The sequence below is a fragment of the Salvelinus fontinalis genome, chromosome 40, assembly GCF_029448725.1.
Source record: "Salvelinus fontinalis isolate EN_2023a chromosome 40, ASM2944872v1, whole genome shotgun sequence".
Classification (NCBI taxonomy): domain Eukaryota; kingdom Metazoa; phylum Chordata; class Actinopteri; order Salmoniformes; family Salmonidae; genus Salvelinus; species Salvelinus fontinalis.
The window spans coordinates 15,288,649-15,308,706 of record NC_074704.1 but is presented as its reverse complement, the minus strand read 5'-3'; the positions used below and the strand labels follow the sequence as shown (position 1 = coordinate 15,308,706).

Sequence of the window (20,058 nt, the reverse complement as noted above, 5' to 3'; positions counted from 1 at the left end):
ACAAAGAATAAAAGAGCCTAGAGTTTTCCTGGTCAAGCCACTTTCTCAAGGGAAAACTTTTGGCTCTAATTGAAATAGTTAGGACCAGGAATTTTCCCTGACCGTGTGACCTGACCTGGAAAAACTTCTGGCCCTAATTCATGTTCTAATAGAAATACATCCAAAACTCTCCCCTTCAAATACTTCAAACAGCAAGGTAGTTCTTTGGAGTTCAATTTGGATGAAATAGTGAATTATACTGGACTGGATTGTCAGGATAATTATTCCTCTTTAACTGTTTTCTTTTAAATTGATGCAGCCTCATTTGCACAATGTCAATGTAAAACATATTAAGGCACCAGCATTACTTAGAATTCAGCACATTACCAGATTTCTCTCTCTTGCATAAATTATGATTAATATGACATACAGGGGGACTGGTGTAGAAGAATACAAAACTCCCTAGATTTCACTTCTGAATCAGAATAGTGTGCAAATGCAGACTCAAGAATGAAGGTTCAAACAAAAGGTTTGCATATTTTACATATGTCACGCGAGGTGCCTTTTCTTCATACAGAATGTGTGGTTAGATATAAAATATCCATGCAGAATAACAACCGGTCAAGGTTCGGAGGTGAACATTACAAAGTATCGGAAAGTATTCAGACCCCTTGACCCCCCCCCCCCCTCCCAAAAAAAAATGTTTACAGCCTTATTCTAAAATTGATTAATTTGTTACTTTCCTTCATCAATCTACACACAATATCCCATAATGACGAAGCAAAAACTTGTTTTTAGTAATTTTTGCAAATGTATAAAAAACAACAACAACTGGAATATCACATTTACATAAGTATTCAGACCCTTTACTCAGTACTTTGTTGAAGCACCATTGGCACCATTGGCACCATTCATTTATGAACGTTTGAACAATCTGGCCTTAAATGGCCATGTACTCTTATAATCTCCACCCGGCACAGCCAGAAGAGGACGGGCCACCCCTCATCGCCTGGTTCCTCTCTAGGTTAGAGTCTTCTTGGGTATGACGCTACAAGCTTGGCACACCTGTATTTGGGGAGTTTATCACAGTCTTCTCTGCAGATCCTCTCAAGCTCTATCAGGTTGAATGGGGAGCATCGCTGCAAAGCTATTTTCAGGTCTCTCCAGAGATGTTAGATCAGGTTCAAGTTCGGGCTCTGGCTGGGCCACTCAAGGACATTCAGAGACGTCCCGAAGCCACTCTTGCGTTGTCTTGGCTCTGTGCTTAAGGTCTTTGTCCTGTTGGAGGTGAATCCAGTCTGAGGCTCTGGAACAGGTTGTCATCTCTGTACTGTCTCTGTTTATCTTTCCCTCAATCCTGACTAGTCTCCCTGTCTCTGCCGATGAAAAACATCCCCACAGTATGATGCTGCCGCCACCATGCTTCACTGTACGGACGATGCCAGGTTTCCTCCAGACGTGACGCTTGGCATTCAGGCCAAATAGTTCAATCTTGGGTTCATCAGACCAGATAATCTTGTTTCTCATGGACTGAGAGTCCTTTAGGTGTATTTTGGAAAACTCAAAGCGGGCTGTCATGTGCCTTTTACTGAGGAGTGGCTTCCGTCTGGCCACTCTAATTTAAAGGCCTGATGGGTGGAGTGCTGCAGAGATGGTTGTCCTTCTGTAAGGTTCTCCCGTCTCCACAGAAGAACACTGGAGCTCTATCAGAGTGACCATCGGGTTCTTGGTCACCTCCCTCACCAAGGCCCTTCTCCCCCAATTGCTCGGTTTGGCCGGGCGGCCCGCTCTAGGAATAGTCTTGGTGGTTCCAAACCTCTTCCATTTAAAGGATGATGGAGGTCACTGTGTTCTTGGGGATCTTCAATGCTGCAGAAATGTTTTGGTACTTTTCCCCAGACCTGTGCCTCGACACAATCCGGACTCGGAGCTCTACGGATAATTCCTTTGACCTCACTGATTGACTTTTGCTCTGACATGCACTATCAACTGGGGGACCTTATATAGACAGGTGTGTACCTTTCCAAATCATGTCCAATCAATTGAATTCCTGACTAGAACCAAACATTTTTTTAAATCATATTACTCCAGTGCTAGCTTCCCTACACTGGCTTCCTGTTAAGGCAAGGGCTGATTTCAAGGTTTTACTGTTAACCTACAAAGCGTTACATGGGCTTGCTCCTACCTATCTTTCCGAGTTGGTCCTGCCGTACATACCTATACATACACTACGGTCACAAGACGCAGGCCTCCTAATTGTCCCTAGAATTTCTAAGCAAACAGCTGGAGACAGAGCTTTCTCCTATAGATCTCCATTTTTATGGAATGGTCTGCCTACCCATGTGAGAGACGCAGACTCGGTCTCAACCTTTAAGTCTTTACTGAAGACTCATCTCTTCAGTAGGTCATATGATTGAGTGTAGTCTGGCCCAGGAGTGTGAAGGTGAAGGGAAAGGCTCTGGAGCAACGAACCGCCCTTGCTGTCTCTGCCTGGCCGGTTCCCCTCTCTCCACTGGGATTCTCTGCCTCTAACCATATTACAGGGGCTGAGTCACTGGCTTACTGGTGCTCTTTCATGCCGTCCCTTGAGGGGTGCGTCATTTGAGTGGCTTAAGTCACTGACGTGATCTTCCTGTCTGGGTTGGCGCCCCCCCCCCCCCTTGGTTTGTGCCGTGGCGGAGATCTTTGTGGGCTATATTCAGCCTTGTCTAAGGATGGTAAGTTGGTGGTTGAAGATATCCCTCTAGTGGTGTGGGGGCTGTGCTTTGGCAAAGTGGGTGGGGTTAAATCCTTCCTGTTTGGCCCTGTCCGGGGGTATCATCGGATGGGGCCACAGTGTCTCCTGACCCCTCCTGTCTCAGCCTCCTGTATTTATGCTGCAGTAGTTTATGTGTCGGGGGGCTAGGGTCAGTTTGTTATATCTGGAGGACTTCTCCTGTCTTATCCGGTGTCCTGTGTGAATTTAAGTATGCTCTCTCTAATTCTCTCCTTCTCTCTTTCTTTCTCTCTCTCGGAGGACCATGCGTCAGGACTACCTGGCATGATGACTCCTTGCTGTCCCCAGTCCATCTGGCCTTGCTGCTGCTCCAGTTTCAACTGTTCTGCCTGCGGCTATGGAACCCTGACCTGTTCACCGGATGTGCTACCTGTCCCAGACCTGCTGTTTTCAACTCTCTAGAGACCGCAGGAGCGGTAGAGATACTCTCAATGATCGGCTATGAAAAGCCAACTGACATTTACTCCTGAGGTGCTGACTTGCTGCACCCTCGATAACTACTGTGATCATTATTATTTGACCATGCTGGTCATTTATGAACGTTTGAACAATCTGGCCTTAAATGGCCATCTACTCTTATAATCTCCACCCGGCACAGCCAGAAGAGGACGGGCCACCCCTCATAGCCTGGTTCCTCTCTAGGTTTCTTCCTAGGTTTTGGCCTTTCTAGGGAGTCTTTCCCAGCCACTGTGCTTCTACACCTGCATTGCTTGCTGTTTGGGGTTTTAGGCTGGGTTTCTGTACAGCACTTTGAGATATCAGCTGATGTACGAAGGGCTATATAAATACATTTGATTTCATTTGATTTGAATTTACCACAGGTGGAGTCCAATCAAGTTGTAGCAACATCTCAAGGATGATCAATAAAAACAGGATGCACCTGAGCTCAATTTGGAGTCTCCTGGCAAAGGGTCTGAATACTTATGTATTTAAGTAAATCTGTTTTAGTTTTTTTATACATTTGCAACAAAACATTTTTTTACCTTTTTTCGCTTTGTGATTATGGGTTATTGTGTGTAGATTGATAAGGGAAAAAATTATTTAATACATTTTAGAATAAGGCTGTAACGTAACAAAATTTGGAAAAAGTCAATGGGTCTGATTGCAAAATTAACAGTTAAAAAACTTTGCGTCTATCAATGGTTCCCATATCTATCCTAATCAAGAAAATACTGCCGTTCATACAATGTGTCAACATAACAATTAATCATAAATATAAAATATTTATCATACCATTTTCTCAAACCTTGCATGTGGTGCTGTAAAATATGCAAATCCCCTCCCAGTCCTAGCCAAAACAAGTTGTGCGTAACGCATAACAAATGCCCATAATATTGAAGGCTAACGATGCATATCCTATGCAATGCATCATGGTCCACATACAATACTTTACAATATATTTTCTTCAGACAGAGCCTTACCTGAATAAACATATAGTCATCTTGGACCACCAGTGAGCTGATGTCGATGTATCCAGGGAAGGGGTAGTTTCTGTTGGTCTCTGAGCACGTTAGAGCCCGGCATGTTACATACTGTATACCTGCAAGATGAGGAGATCAAGATTACTGGATAACAGGGACATTTTGTATGGTTTGTGATTGACATGCAATAGAGGAGATAACATTCAACTTGTGACGGTGTACTGACTGTTTATATATATAATTGGAATTTGACCAGTATGTTGTGATTTCCATTCTATAATGGTTGTTGGTTCATACATACAGTATGTAAAGAAGTAGGTTTGTCACTATTCAACATGATCAACTATGATCATTCTCTGTGTACAGAAAACTAAACTGTCTCTGATTCCGGGGCTCTAACAACAGCAGCAGCAGATACTGTAGCTAGAATAAACAATCTCACAATTTCACCTATGGATGACCTTGGGTGGCGTTGCCGTGGCGAGTTATGGAGCTGACACACGCAGGGTGAGAGAGATTAGAGGAAAAGGCCATATTAATCAACTATCATGCACTGCATTTATCAGTGGGGTAATCCACTGTCACTCTCCTGGGACACGATGCTCTGAACCCAGGTTGGAATTTATTCCTTGACAGACTCTCACTCTCTTCTATCTTTAGAGGGCTGATAATTGGACTGCAAATGTGGGGGCATTTCTTTGTAGTGTGTGTGACAGAGAGAAAAAGAGAGGTGTGTTTGTGTGTCTGTGTGTGTGTGTAGTGCTACTCACGTCCATTGGGGGTGTGTGCCTCCATGTGAACCAGATCTGACTCCTTGTCTAGACCCGTTACAGACCTGGATTAAAGAAGTCGAGGAGAGAAGGAAGGATGAAGAGGAGGAGGGGGAAGGAGGGGCAAAGCAATGAGAAGGGAAGAGGAGTAGGGGAGACAGAGAGAAGGGGAGACAGAGAGAAGAAGAGGAGACGAGAAGGGTAGAAGCGGCACGGAGGAGGGAGGAAGAGGAGAAAAGGAGGGAAGAAGAGGAGAGGAGGAGGGAAGAGAAGGAGGGAAGAAGAGAAGAGGATGAGGGAAGAGAAGGAGGGAAGAAGACAACAAACAGAGGGAGATGAGTCTCAACAGAGGTATTCCACTCCAGACATAGACGTCTCATTTCAGCGTTGTCTCAACAATGATGTCAATAAAATAGCAATGCCATTCCATGTGAGGACGTTCTCCACAGAGATGTGTCACAAAATGTCACATTACCCTTAGCAACCCCCACAGCAACAACCAGACGCTGTGGGTTTGTTATTCTACAAAAAGTGGTATCTGTGACAAAAGTGTATACACGCAACAACCTACATATGGCATTTATTTTGTATGGCGCTGTACACCGGCAAGGCTGTGCCACATAATTAAAGTTAGAATCGCTGTACTGTATATCACTGTATTATATCATTTTAATGGGTATAGTGAACAAACTTGGACAGATTAAAATAGATATATAAATATACAGTTGAAATCAGAAGTTTACATACACTTAGGTTGGAGTCAGTAAAACTCGTTTTTCAACCACTCCACAAATTTCTTTTTAACAAACTATAGTTTCGGCAAGTCGGTTAGGACATCTGCTATGCGCATTACACAAGTAATTTTTCCAACAATTGTTTACAGACAGATTATTTCACTTATAATTCACTGTATCACAATTACAGTGAGTCAGAAGTTTACATACACTAAGTTGACTGTGCCTTTAAACAGCTTGGAAAATTCCAGAAAATGATGTCATGGCTTTAGAAGCTTCTGATAGGCTAATTGACATGATTTGAGTCAATTGGAGCTGTACCTGTGGATGTATTTCAAGGCCTACCTTCAAGGTCAATGCCTCTTTGCTTGACATCATGGGAAAATCAAAAGAAATCAGCCAAGACCTAAGAAAAATAATTGTAGACCTCCACAATTCTGGTTCATCCTTGGGAGCAATTTCCAAACGCCTGAAGGTACCACATTCATCTGTATAAACAATAGTACGCAAGTATAAACACCATGGGACCATGCAGCTGTCATACCGCTCACGAAGGAAACGTGTTCTGTCTCCTAGAGAGGAATGTACTTTGGTGCGAAAAGTGCAAATCAGTCCCAGAACAACAACAAAGGACCTTGTGAATATGCTGGAGGAAACAGGTACAAAAGTATTTATATCCACAGTAAAATTAGTCCTATATCGACATAACCTGAAAGGCCACTCAGCAAGGAAGAAGCCACCTATCCATAACCGCCATAAAAAAAAGCCAGACTACGGTTTGCAACTGCACATGGGGACAAAGATCGTACTTTTTGGAGAAAAGTTCTCTGGTCTGATGACACAAAAATAGAACTGTTTGGCCATAACGAACATCATTATGTTTGGAGGAAAAATGGGGAGGATTGCAAGCGGAAGAAAACCATCCCACCCCTGAAGCACAGGGGTGGCAGCATCATGTTGTGGGGGTGCTTTGCTGCAGGAGGGACTGGTGCACTTCACAAAATAGATGGCATCATGAGGGTGGAAAAGTATGTGGATATATTGAAGCAACATCTCAAGACATCAGTCAGGAAGATAAAGCTTGGTCGCAAATGGGTCTTCAAGATGGACAATGACCCCAAGCATACTTCCAAAGTTGTGGCAAAATGGCAACAAAGTCAAGGTATTGGAGTGGCCATCACAAAGCCCTGACCTCAATCCTATAGAAAATTTGTGGGCAGAACTGAAAAAGCGTGTGCAAGCAAGGAGGCCTCCAAACCTGACTCAGTTACACGAGCTCTGTCAGGAGGAATGGGCCAGAATTCATCCAACTTATTGTGGGAAGCTTGTGGAAGGCTACCCGAAACGTTTGACCCAAGTTAAACAATTGAAAGGCAATGCTACGAAATACTAATTGAGTGTATGTAAACGTCTGAACCAAGGGGAATGTGATGAAAGAAATAAAAGCTTGAATAAATAATTATCTCTACTATTATGCTGACATTTCAAGGTCTTAAAATAAAGTGGTGATACAAACTGTCCTAAGACAGTGAATATTTACTAGGATGAAATGTCAGGAATTGTGAAAAACTGAGGTTAAATGTATTTGGCTAAGGTGCATGTAAACTTCTGACTTCAACTGTATATTTAAATAGGCAAGTCATTAAAAGAACAAATTATTGGTTACAATGACAGCCTAGGAACAGTGGGTTAACTGCCTTGATCAGATTGACAGATTTGTACCTTTTTGGTTCGGGGATGCGATCGAGCAACATTTCGGTTACTAGCCCAACGCTCTAACCACTAGCCTAACTAGAGCCTACAAGATATGGTGTTCCTATAGTGTTATGTATGTCATTCTTGGTAGAGTGAGGCTGATAAACTTATTGTCTGTAATCATGGCTTGAGATGCATGGGGTACTAATCATGAGGGTCAGAGTTTAAAGTCCTTGAAGGGGTTGGATCAAGGATGGATCACACAAATTATTTAGGATATGTAATGAAAAGTAGACCCTGGATTTATGCAAGTTGCTGTGGACATAGCTGGCGGCAGCTCGACTCACACACATATACACAAATGCATGCACGCACGTACACGCGCACACACACGCACGCACGCAAGCACGCACGCACGCACGCACGCACGCACGCACGCACGCACGCACGCACACACACACACACACACACACACACACACACACACACACACACACACACACACACACACACACACACACACAGAGAGAGCATCTCCTACATCTCTAGGAAGGAAAGCAATGAGGCAGAATAAATTCAGAGCTACATTTGTGATGAGTGTGTACTTACTCAGAATGGGGGTGGACCGATGTAATTAGATGAGAGGTGACAAATTATACAGTATCTTCCTATTTTATGAATGTACAGTATGTATGGATAACACCCAATGAAAAAGTAAGAACTGTTAAGATGAACCAGAATGTGACATGTGAGAGGCAGAATGTAAAATGGAGACAGTGTGGATGTAGATTTATCACAGTCCAATCATATCAACAGTGGAAATGAGCAGAATCGTACACAGAATTTCCCAGCAGCAACACTAGTTATTCAAATCAAATCAACGTTTATTTGTCACGTGCGCTGAATACAACAGCGAAATGCTTACAGGCTCTAACCAATAGTGCCAAAACGGTATTAGGTGAACAATAGGTAGGTAAAGAAATGAAACAACAGTAAAAAGACAGGCTATATACAGTAGCGAGGCTATAAAAGTAGCGAGGTTACATACAGACAATGGTTAGTCAGGCTGATTGAGGTAGAATGTACATGAATGTATAGTTAAAGTGATTATGCATATATGATAAACAGAGAGTAGCAGCAGCGTAAAAAGGGGGGTTGGGGGACACACACACAATGCAATTAGTCCGGGTAGCCATTTGATTACCTGTTCAGGAGTCTCATGGTTTGGGGGTAAAAACTGTTGAGAAGCATTTTTGTCCTAGACTTGGCACTCTGGTGCCGCTTGCAATGTGGTAGTAGAGAGAACAGTTTATGACTGGGGTGGCTGGGGTCTTTGACAATTTTTAGGGCCTTCCTCTGACACCGCCTTGTGTAGAGGTCCTGGATGGCAGGCAGCTTAGCCCCAGTGATGTACTGGGTCAGAGGCCGAGCAGTTGCCGTACCAGGCAGTGATGCAACCAGTCAGGATAATCTCGTTGTTGCACCTGTAGAACCTTTTGAGGATCTCAGGACCCATGATACATTTTTTTAGTCTCCTGAGTGGGAATAGGCTTTGTCGCGCCCTCTTCACGACTGTCTTGGTGTGTTTGGACCATTCTAGTTTGTTGTTGATGTGGACACCAAGGAACTTGAAGCTCTCAACCTGCTACACTACAGCCCCTACAGCCCCGTCGATGAGAATGGGGGCGTGCTCAGTCCTCCTTTTCCTGTAGTCCACAAAAATCTCCTTAGTCTCCTTAGTCTCTCACCTGGAACAGCTGATGCTCTCACGCATGCCTCAGTGTTGCTTGCCTCGAAGCGAGTGTAGAAGTGATTTAGCTCGTCTGGAGGCTCGTGTCACTGGGCAGCCTGCGGCTGTGCTTCCCTTTGTAGTCTGTAATAGTTTGCAAGCCCTGCCACATAAGACGAGCGTTGGAGCCAGTGTAGTATGATTTAATTTTAGCCCTGTATTGACGCTTTACCTGTTTGATGGTTTGTCGCAGGGCATAGCAGGATTTCTTGTAAGTTTCCGGGTTAGAGTCCCGCCCTTTGAAAGCGGCAGCTCTACTCATTAGCTCAGTGCGAATGTTGCCTGTAATCCATGGCTTCTGGTTGGGGTATGTACGTACAGTCACTGTGGGGACGACGTCCTCGATGCACTTATTGATAAAGCCAGTGACTGATGTGGTGTACTCCTCAATGCCATCGGAAGAATCACGGAACATGTTCCAGTCTCTGATAGCAAAACAGTCCTGTAGTTTAGCATCTGCTTCATCTGACCACTTTTTTAAAGACCGAGTCACTGGTGCGTTCTGCTTTAATTTTTGCTTGTAAGCAGGAATCAGGAGGATAGAATTGTGGTCGGATTTACCAAATGGAGGGCGAGGGAGAGCTTTGTATGCGTCTCTGTGTGTGGTGTACAGGTGATCTAGAATTTTTTTCCCGCTGGTTGCACGTTTAACATGTTGATGGAAATTTGATAGAACTGATTTAAGTTTCCCTGCATTATAGTCTCTGACCACTAGGAGCGCCGCCTCTGCGTGAGTGGTTTCCTGTTTGCTTATTTCCTTATACAGCTGACTGAGTGCGGTCTTAGTGCCAGCATCTGTCTGTGGTGGTAAATAAACAGCCACGAAAAGTATTGCTGAAAACTCTCTAAGCAAGTAGTGTGGCCTGCAATTTATCACAATATACTCTACTTCAGGAGAGCAAAATCTAGAGACTTCCTTAGATTTTGTGCACCAGTTGTTGTTTACAAATATGCACAGCCCCCCCCCCCCCCCCCCCCGTCTTACCAGAGTGTGCTGTTCTATCTTTCCAGTGCAGCGTATATCCCGCTAGCTGAATATCCATGTCGTCATTCAGCCACGATTCCATGAAACATAGGATATTACAGTTTTTGATGTCCCGTTGATAGGATATTCGTGATCGTACCTCGTCTAGTGTATCCTCTCTTGGGTAGGTTAAAATGATGTTGGTGAGTATAACAGAACTGATATGGCAGGCGAAACTCCGAGGACCAACCATCCAAAAAAAAAAGATTTAAGCCTTCTACTGTTTCCAATGGCTTTCATGTTTATTATGAGGTGAAGTCCTCCCAGATTGCAGTTCCTAGGGCTTCCACTAGATGTCATCAGTCTTTAGAAAGAGTTTCAGGCTGGTTTTTGGAAAAATGTGCTATAAGTTGTAGTGTTACAAAGTTTTTTATTTATACATTTTTATTTTCTTATTTTTTAGTACCAGTAACTTGCAAAACATAAACATGACAGCCAGAAGGATTCCACAAAGAAATGAGAATGAAAAAAACGGACAAAAAATAATTCACTTTATATCAAATCAAATACATACATATAGCGAATACATTTTTGGGACATTTTGTTTTTGTATATGTTTTAAAGACTAAATAGTTTTCCAAATCAGAAAAAAAACGAAGAAAAGGATATTTTTATTTTTATGACATACTCACATTCAATTGTGGAATCAGTGTAATCCAATAATATGTCAAACTTAGAAATGTCAATGGTTGAATGCAATTTGAGGCCAAGATATAGTTTTATATCAGTCCAGAACACTTCACTATATAAACAATGACAGAATAAGTGTTCAATAGATTCAGTTTCTAGTTCACAAAAACTACGTTCACTGGTAACATCAGGTATATATTTAGAAATCAAGCTATTACATGGATAGAATCTATGGCTATTCTTAAATGAGATCTCCTTTACTTCATTGGTCACCATAAATTTGTGTGGAGTGAGCCAAGCATGGCGCCAGTTTACATCAAACGATGAAGCCCGGCAAAATATCGCAGAGGTAATAGACTTCCTGTAGAAAATATCCCTTAAAACTTATTCTGGCTGCAAGCCCGACGTCGGTACACTTATGACAACAGCCAGCTCAAGTGCAGGGAAATCTGAATCTGAAAATCCAAAAATAGGAAAACAGGGATGTCACGCCCTGACCTTAGAGATCCTTTTTATGTCTCTATTTTGGTTTGGTCAGGGTGTGAGTTGGGGTGGGCATTCTATGTTTTGTGTTTCTATGATTTTGAGCATTCTATGTTTTGGTCGGGTATGGTTCTCAATCAGGGACAGCTGTCGATCGTTGTCTCTGATTTGGGACCATACTTAGGTAGCCTTTTTTCCCACCTGTCTTTGTGGGAAGTTGAATTTGTTTAGGGCACATAGCCTTTGAGCTTCATGGTTTGGTTTTGTAGTCTTTATTGTTTTGTTTGGCGTCATTTTGAGTTAATAAAGAAAATGTATGCTCACCACGCTGCACCTTGGTCATCTTCTGTTAACTTCTCTAGGATAGGGGGCAGCATTTTCACTTTGGATGAATAGCGTGCCCAGAGTGACCTGCCTCCTACTCTGTCCCACATGCTAATATATGCATATTATTATTACTATTGGATATAAAACACTCTGAAGTTTCTAAAACTTTTTGAATGATGTCTGTGAGTATAACATAACTCATATGGCAGGCAAAAACCTGAGAAAAAATCCAAACAGGAAGTGAGAATTCTGAGGCTGGTGGATTTTCAACTCATCGCCTTTTCAATTCCCAGTAAGATATGGATATGTTTGCACTTCCTACCCCTTTCACGAGATGCAAACAGTCTGTAGAACGTTGAATGAAGCCTCTACTGTGATGTGGGGCCAGATGGGAGGTGTTTGAGTCAGTGGTCTGGCAGAGTGCCAGTCCCTGGTCACGTGCATTCCACATGATATCGCCTTGCGTTCCATTACTTCTGTAGACACAAAGGAATTCTCCGGTTGGAACGTTATTGGATATTTATGATAACAACATCCTGAAGATTGATTCTCTACTTAGTTTGACAAGTTTATTCGACCTGTAATATAACTTTTTGAAGTTTTTGTCCAACGTTCGCCTGGACCTGTGCAAGCGTCTGGACATGTGTACTAAACGTGCTAGCAAAAGTAGGTACTTGGACATAATTAATGGACATTATCCAGCAAAACAATAATTTATTGTGGAACTAGCATTCTTATGAAGATCATAAAAGGTAAGGGAATATTTATGATGTAATTTCGTATTTCTGTTGACTCCAACATGGCGGAGAAATGTTGTTTATATCTGAGCGCCGTCTCAGATTATTGCATGGTTTGCTTTTTACGTAAAGTTGTTTTGAAATATGACACAGCGGTTGCATTAAAAACAAGTCTATCTTTAATTCTATGTAAAACATGTATCTTTCATCAAAGTTTCTGATGAGTATTTATGTTATTTGATGTGGCCCTCTGCAATTTCTCCGGATATTTTGGAGGTATTTCTGAACATGGCGCCAATGTAAACTTAGATTTGTGGATATAAATATGCACATTATCAAACAAAACATACATGTATTGGGTAACATGATGTCCTATGAGTGTCCTATGAGTGTCATCTGATGAAGATCATCAAAGGTTAGTGAATCATTTTATCTCTATTTCTGCTTTTTGTGACTCCTATCTTTGGCTGGGAAAATGGCTGTGTTTTACTGACCTAACATAATCGTTTGGTGTGCTTTCGCCGTAAATCCTTTTTGAAAGGAGTGTGATTGGATGCCAATTATCAATATTTAAGAGATCCTTGTGTGGTTTAGGTATAAGAGTAATAACCCCTTGCTTCAGAGAGGCAGGTCGTTCTCCCTTCTTTATAGCCTCCTTAAAGGTTTCGAGTAAAAATGGTGCTATTTCTTCAGAGAAGGTTTTGTAAAATTCAGATGTTAATCCATCACAACCTGGAGATTTGTTATTTTTTTATTGAGCAACCCCGTACTGGATGTCCATAATGGATCAATCTTGACAACAATACTGATTGAATTCTTCACTAACCGAATTAACATTCTCTGTAGAATCAAGGAGATCCTTAGAGTCACTCAAATTGTTATCTAAGGTGTAAAGATTCTCATAAAACTCAGTGGTAAAGTCTGATAACAACTCTCTATCCTCAGTGGTAACCCCATTAATCTTACATTTCCGAAGTGTGTTGAGTTCCCCTCTCATCTTTTCCAAATTAAAAAAGTATCTACTGTTCTTTTCGCCTTTTTCAAGCCATTGTTTTCTGGATCTTATGAAAGTTCCTCTAGCCTTTTCCTCATACAATGTATCTAGTTGATTCTGTAAATCATTCAATTTAGCTTTCTCATTAAGATCAAGATGCTCAATCTCTGTGATATCCGCAATTGTCTTAGAGAGTTCAGCTTCCTCACATCTCCTTCTTAAAGCAAGCTGTTTTCCATAAGTAATACAGGCTGAGCGGATTTTAAATTTCAGCAGTTCCCAATATTTCCCATATTCTGCATTAGATGTAGCTAAACTCCAGTAAACAGAAATTAGATTCTTAATCACATTTTTTAAATAATAATTTAATAACAATGAGTTATTTAATTTCCAATAACCACCAGAGTATTTCTTACCATCATTACTGCACATTCTTACAGTCAACCATATGACTTTATGTCAGGACTGCAGGACTGCAGGCAGTATTTTGACCTCTACAGTGTTGGGTTCAAGACTAGAGGTTATCACCCACAAGTCAATTATTGATTGTAGAGAACGATCTCTATTACTCCATGTGTATTGTTTCTCTTCAGTGTTTTTAACTCTCCACATGTCAATTAATTCCAGGCTTTGGCAGAAATTCACCAACTTGTTCACACCATTGTTAGGCCTATGGGGCAATCTATCATCTGTCTCATTAGAATAAACCATATTAAAATCTCCACCAACTATAATCTGACTGCATGGATATTTTCTCAGAAGACTTTTAAGAATTTCTTCAATTTCCTCTAGAAGTAAGTTATTTGGAGGACTAGAACAGTATCCATGTACATTACACAACACAAATAATCTGTCCATGTGGTTGATGACCGTTACTAGTCAATGTCCATTGGAGTCCATTTGAGTAAACAAAAATGTCCCTTTGAAATTGTGTGCTAAAATTGCAACCCCAGCTGAATGATTAGATGACACTGATTTTTGCAATAATTATAGTCCTCTTTGCATGAATGTGTTTCTTGAACGAATACAAGATCTGCGTTGCAGTCCTTACAAAAAAAAGCTTTTCTCTTTAACAGGTTTCGTATCCCCCTCGCATTGATTGACATAAACTTCAAGTCCGTATCTATAGAATAGAAAGAAAAATACTATGCGATCTCAACTCTACCGTCTCTATAAATGTTGCTTCATATATGTATTAACAGAAGTCTTAAACTTCTTCTGGCTGCAAGGGAAAGTGTTGAGTAGCCAGTGAAATCGTGCCCATTTCAAACGGCCTCCTACTCAATTCTTGCTCGTACAATATGGATATTATTATTAATATTGGATAGAAAACACTCTCCAGTTTCAAAAACCGTTGGAATTATTTCTCTGAGTGAAACAGAATTCATTTGGCAGCACTTTCCCTGACCAGGAAGTGAAATGTCAGAAATATGTGTTCTGTTCAACTTGATGCCTATATATGGTCATGACACTTAGGAGTCTACTTACACTCCATACGCCTTCCTCTTGGTCTCAAGAGGATGTGAGAGAAGAAATTTTGTGTTCATCTTGGTCTGGGGTGGAATAAAAGCTATTTCTTTGACGTGACCGTCCACTTCCGGTACTCTGAAACGCGCGACAAGGAAGTGCCATTGCCTTCTGTTTTGCTGCCGTAATAGACGACAACTATCCCCGGCTCGGAATTTTTTTGATACATGTGAACATATCATCGTAATGTATGTTTTTTCAATATAGTTTAATCAGATTATTGAATTTTTTTCGGGAGTTTTGCCGTGTTCCGTCCTCTGACTGTGTTTACGTCGGAGAGATTTGTGCCACTCGGCTAGTGCCAATGCTAAGTGAAGAGGGAAATTTGCCATTCTGAATCCAAACAACGACTCATCTGGACAGAGGACCCCTTGTTCAACATTCTGATGAAAGATCAGCAAAAGTAAGAAACATTTTATGATGCTATTTCTAATATCTGTCGTGCATGTTGACTGGTCGTGGGCGCCCAAGTGTTGCTGGCTATTGTGGCTATGCTAATTTCACGCTACATTTTGTTTGCGCTGTAAAACATTTAATAAATCGGAAATATTGTCTAGAATCACAAGATGCCTGTCTTTCAATTGCTGTACACTATGTATTTTTCAGAAATGTTTTATGATGAGTAATTAGGTATTTGACGTTGGTGTCTGTAAATATTATGGCTGCTTTCGGTGCAATTTCTGATTGTAGCTGAAATGTAAACTATGAATTATACCTGAAATATGCACATTTTTCAAAAAAAACATATGCTATACAATAAATATGTTATCAGACTGTCATCTGATGAGGTTGTTTCTTGGTTAGTGGCTATTTTTATCTTTATTTGGCCGAATTTGTGATAGCTACTGATGGAGTCATAAACTGATGGAGTAAGAATATTGGTGTCTTTTGCTAACGTGATTAGCTAATAGATTTACATATTGTGTCTTCCCTGTAAAACATTTTAAAAATCGGACATGTTGGCTTGATTCACAAGATGTGCACCTTTCATCTGGTGTCTTGGACTTGTTAATGTGTGAAAGTTAAATATTTAAAAAAAATATCTTTTGAATTTTGCGCCCTGCACTTGAGCTGGATGTTGTCATAAGTGTACCGGTGTCGGGCTGCACCCCTAACAGGTTTTAACTTGTAAACAGTAACACCATAATTCAAAACTAGAACGCTCAGTTTGCAGTGGGGAAGGAGCTACCTTGTAAACCTACCGACAGAACAAATCACCCTGGTTGTATTTATTTTCCATCGGCAAAAAAGGCTCTGATTCCCCTGTAGTATCCACCCATTCCTTGATTTCGGGCCTGTTGTACAAGAGGCCACACTTTTGCCTTTGCCGCCTTGTCTGCTGCAGTCAAGTCCTCACCCAATCTAAATTTTCTCTCTTTCAGAAAGGAGCTTTCCTTTTCTTTCCTCCAGACTGCATCTCTCGCTGTGCAAAAAGCAAAATGGATGATGATCAAGCAGCTGACGATGGCCTCTTGTTTCTTCCCAATACGATGAGCGACATCCACAGCCATATCCATATATCCATCGGCGCTGTCCGGTGCCACACGGTTACAGATGTCTCTTACTAAGCGCTTCACATTCTCATCCTGGTCCTCGGGGTCACCGTAAAGCCGTAGCACCCAACTTCTCCAGTATCGTTCTGCTTCCGATAAGCGCTCTTGTATGTCTGCGATGGTCTTCTCCTGTGCAGTGCATTTCTCAGAAGTAGCAGTGTTAGCAAGTTTAAGCTCTTCGATACTCTTGTATGCATGATTCAGAGAGGTCTCGAGGTCAACAATTTTTCATGTGTTTTCGTGTATCATTTTCTCCAGACCATCGGCTCTTTCGTTTATTTTTGCAGAGACAGCAGGACTATTGGGTGCAGGACTATTGACTGAATTTTCAGAATCAACCAAATGTCCAGAATCCTCCATTTCTTCTCCCGAGGAGTCAGGTGGCGGTTTTTCTCCAATGTATGAGTGCTCAGCTAGCAACTGCCTTCTCCTCCCTTTGCTCTTTGCACATTTTCTTTTCTCCATTTCTCAAAGATTCAGATCAAATTAGCGGTCAACTAAGCGTTGTTCTCTATTGTGTTTACTTATAAGGCAAGTTCCGTTACATTTAAGTAAGTTTGAGAGGGAGGAACGTTAAGGTTACTCGGAGCAAGCTGAAATCTCGTCTGCACTCGCCGCCACCTTCAGCACCCCCTGTAGTTTTTCTAAGTGACTCCCATTTAGGCTGTAGTGTTTCCATGCACGTTTTTTCTAATTTATCTCCGGTAATGAACACACTATTCTCCGTCTTAAATTGTATTGTTTATTTACATATTAGGGTACCTGAGGTTTGATTATAAATGTTGTTTGACTTGTTTGGATAAGTTTATTGGTAAAGTTTGGGATTCATTTTGTACGCATTTTGAAGGAGGGAAACAGTTGGATTATTGAATGAAAAATGCCAGCTAAACTGAGTTATGGATATAAAGAAGGACTTTATTGAACAAAACATTTGTGATGTAACTGGGACCTTTTGGAGTGCCAACAGAAGAAGATCTTCAAAGGTAAGGCATTTATTAGATCGCTATTTCTGACTTTCGTCTCGCACCTACCTGGTTGAATTTTTTTTCATGTTTTTGTATGTGGGGTGCTGTCCTCAGATAATCGCATGGTGTGCTTTTGCCGTAAAGCCTTTTTGAAATCTGACAGCGGCTGGGTTAACAAGAAGTTAAGCTTTATTTTGATGTATAATACTTGAATTTTCATGAATGTTAAATATTTATATTTCTGTATTTTGAAATACGCGCTCTGAAATATCACCGGATGTTGGCCAGGCAGGACGCTACCGTCCCACAAGAAGTTATTGTCCAAAGATTGCATGTTGGCGAGTAGTATTGACGGTAATGGCAGCTTTCCCACTCGCCTTTTTCGGGTCCTGACCAGGCATCCGGCTCTTTGTCCTTTGTACCTGCGTCACTTCCTCTTGTAAATAACGTGGATGTCGGCCCTGCCAGGTGTTTGGAGAATGTCTTCTGCGTCTTGTTTGTTGAAGAAAAAATCTTCGTCTAATGCAAGGTGAGTGAATGATAATGTCCTGATATCCAGAAGCTCTTTTTGCCGTAAGATACGGTTGCAGAAACATCAAATAAGTTACAATAAACGAGAAAAAAATACACAATACCTCAATTGGTTGGGTGCCCGTAAGACTGTTGCCATATTATCAATATCCTTCACAGTCTCTTGCAATGCATAAAGCAAACAACATGTTCCACACACTGCTAGTGATGCTCAAAAACAGTTTGTGATGAGAGTCTGAGTAAACAAAGGAAAAGATCAGGACAACAGAGAGGACGAGAGGACGCGAAGGATGATGAGAAGAAAGAAAGAAGACAAGCCTATGACTCACCAGTAGAACCTGTTCACATGCTCATGAACCAGCTGCCATTTTCTCCCGAAGTCCAAGGATGCGTACAACTGTGAAGAAGAACATAAAAAGAGAAAGAAAAGAGAGATAGAGAACATATCAGTCATGGCAGGATAATGCTAGGGAAGAGCGTACCCGTGAGCAATAAAGCGTGACACTCTAGATAGGCTGACATAGCTTTAAACTGACATCATCATTATAACTCAGACCATTCATGTTAAGACTATCCTGTTTCCAGACCTATCCTGTTTCCTTTTCCAATTGTAAATTAGCACGTGGTATAGATAAAGCACTTCAAGTCCAATATGTTCGGTGCAAAATAGGTTTAATATTATCATTTGCTTTTCCTGGAACAGCAAAACCTTTGGTGGATTACTGGCGACCAAATGAAGTGGATTGCTTATATAGCAGATTATTTATCAATCAAATGGAAACCAACGCCTATAAATATGAGGAAGAATACAAATCCAGAATGCTACTGTAAATTAAGAATATACTTGCCTAAAAATAAATATATTTCCCTGTTGACGAGCAGGCGTAGAAGTGCCCATGGCCTAATTTCATTGGTCTAATTACATTTCCCACTTCCTGGGTGCATTATGACAGGGTGCATTTTGTTCCATTACACTGATAGATGGTACTGATGTTGCATCCTGTTGGCTGTCTGTATTGTTATTTTAGTCCTACAAACAGAGTCGGTGGCCCCAGTCAGACGCCATGCTAATGTTCTACCTTTATCAGAGTGGAAATCTGACATTCAACTTTGAGGCCAACAATCATATTTGCTTTATGCAAACAAATTGTTATGCACACACACAATTGTAACTAAACTGTCATCATCAAAAACATCATGTTATTTATCGCTGGCTTGGTACCAGATCTGATCCTATAGCTAAACCATCAGTAAATAAATCGCAGTCATGTTGCACCTCATAGGATCCTACATGTGGCAGACAGGCGGAGCCATGTTCCTCCCAATGGGAGTCTATGGTGGCAGGTAGGCGGAGCCGGGTAGCAGGTAGGCAGGTCGGGCTTGTCTCTCGTCAAGCTGCACTCATTCATCAGGCCAATTACATGTTTTATTCAAAAGCTCAGAGCTGTCACAAAGTGAGCTTCATAGTTTCCTACTCACGTCAATAACTCAAAACACCCGCCAGATCCAGAGCCACTGATGAGTCCTGCCCGGCGACAGCCAAGAGACTTAGAGAACGAGAGCTGCCAGGGAAACTTCTCTAAATGGTGGTTGAAGGATTGAGGATAACAGTTTTTGCTTATACTCATCTATTCATGTTGATGGAGGATTTCAATTTAAATCCATATGGCGGTATGTACGTTATTGTGTTCTGAGGCTTGTTTAGCTGTGTACTTTTGCAAAACGTTGACACCAACTAAATCATTTTCAAAGTAGAACATGCGGTTTACTAGGAGACGGAAAAACAGAGTCATGGTTGTTGTGCAGAAGCTAGGTAGGTAAACAATGTAAGCGTTTGAGAACATGTCAAGCGGACTAACGAAAACATCTGATTATGTACAAGAACAAAAACATCACGGCGCATGAGGGCAGGAAGGACGTCGCACGTCTTCATCTAAAGAATCATTCATTCTAATGTGGATTCAAGGAAAACGCAGAACATTATGTACAAACATTATCGCTGATGCATATGGTGCGTTGCAACCCCAAAGAGTGGGCATCACAGTCAAGGCTCCAAGATCTTACACAGGCCTCTTTTTCCAGACAGCAACATCTTTTAAATTGTCTGCAGCCAGCCAGTCAGA

General features: G+C 41.5%; 1 protein-coding gene across 2 annotated transcripts in view; it reads right to left on the bottom strand.

Moving 5' to 3' along the window:
- Positions 1-20,058, bottom strand: part of LOC129839789 (VPS10 domain-containing receptor SorCS3-like) — a 205,014-nt gene that overhangs the window by 43,559 nt on the left and 141,397 nt on the right. For both annotated transcript variants that reach the window (XM_055907426.1, XM_055907427.1), the window contains exons 5-7: positions 18,265-18,332; positions 4,947-5,011; positions 4,177-4,295 (exon numbers count right to left, since the gene is read on the bottom strand). In XM_055907426.1, coding sequence (XP_055763401.1) covers positions 4,177-4,295; positions 4,947-5,011; positions 18,265-18,332 — 252 coding nt within the window. The remainder of the gene's footprint in view (positions 1-4,176; positions 4,296-4,946; positions 5,012-18,264; positions 18,333-20,058) is intronic.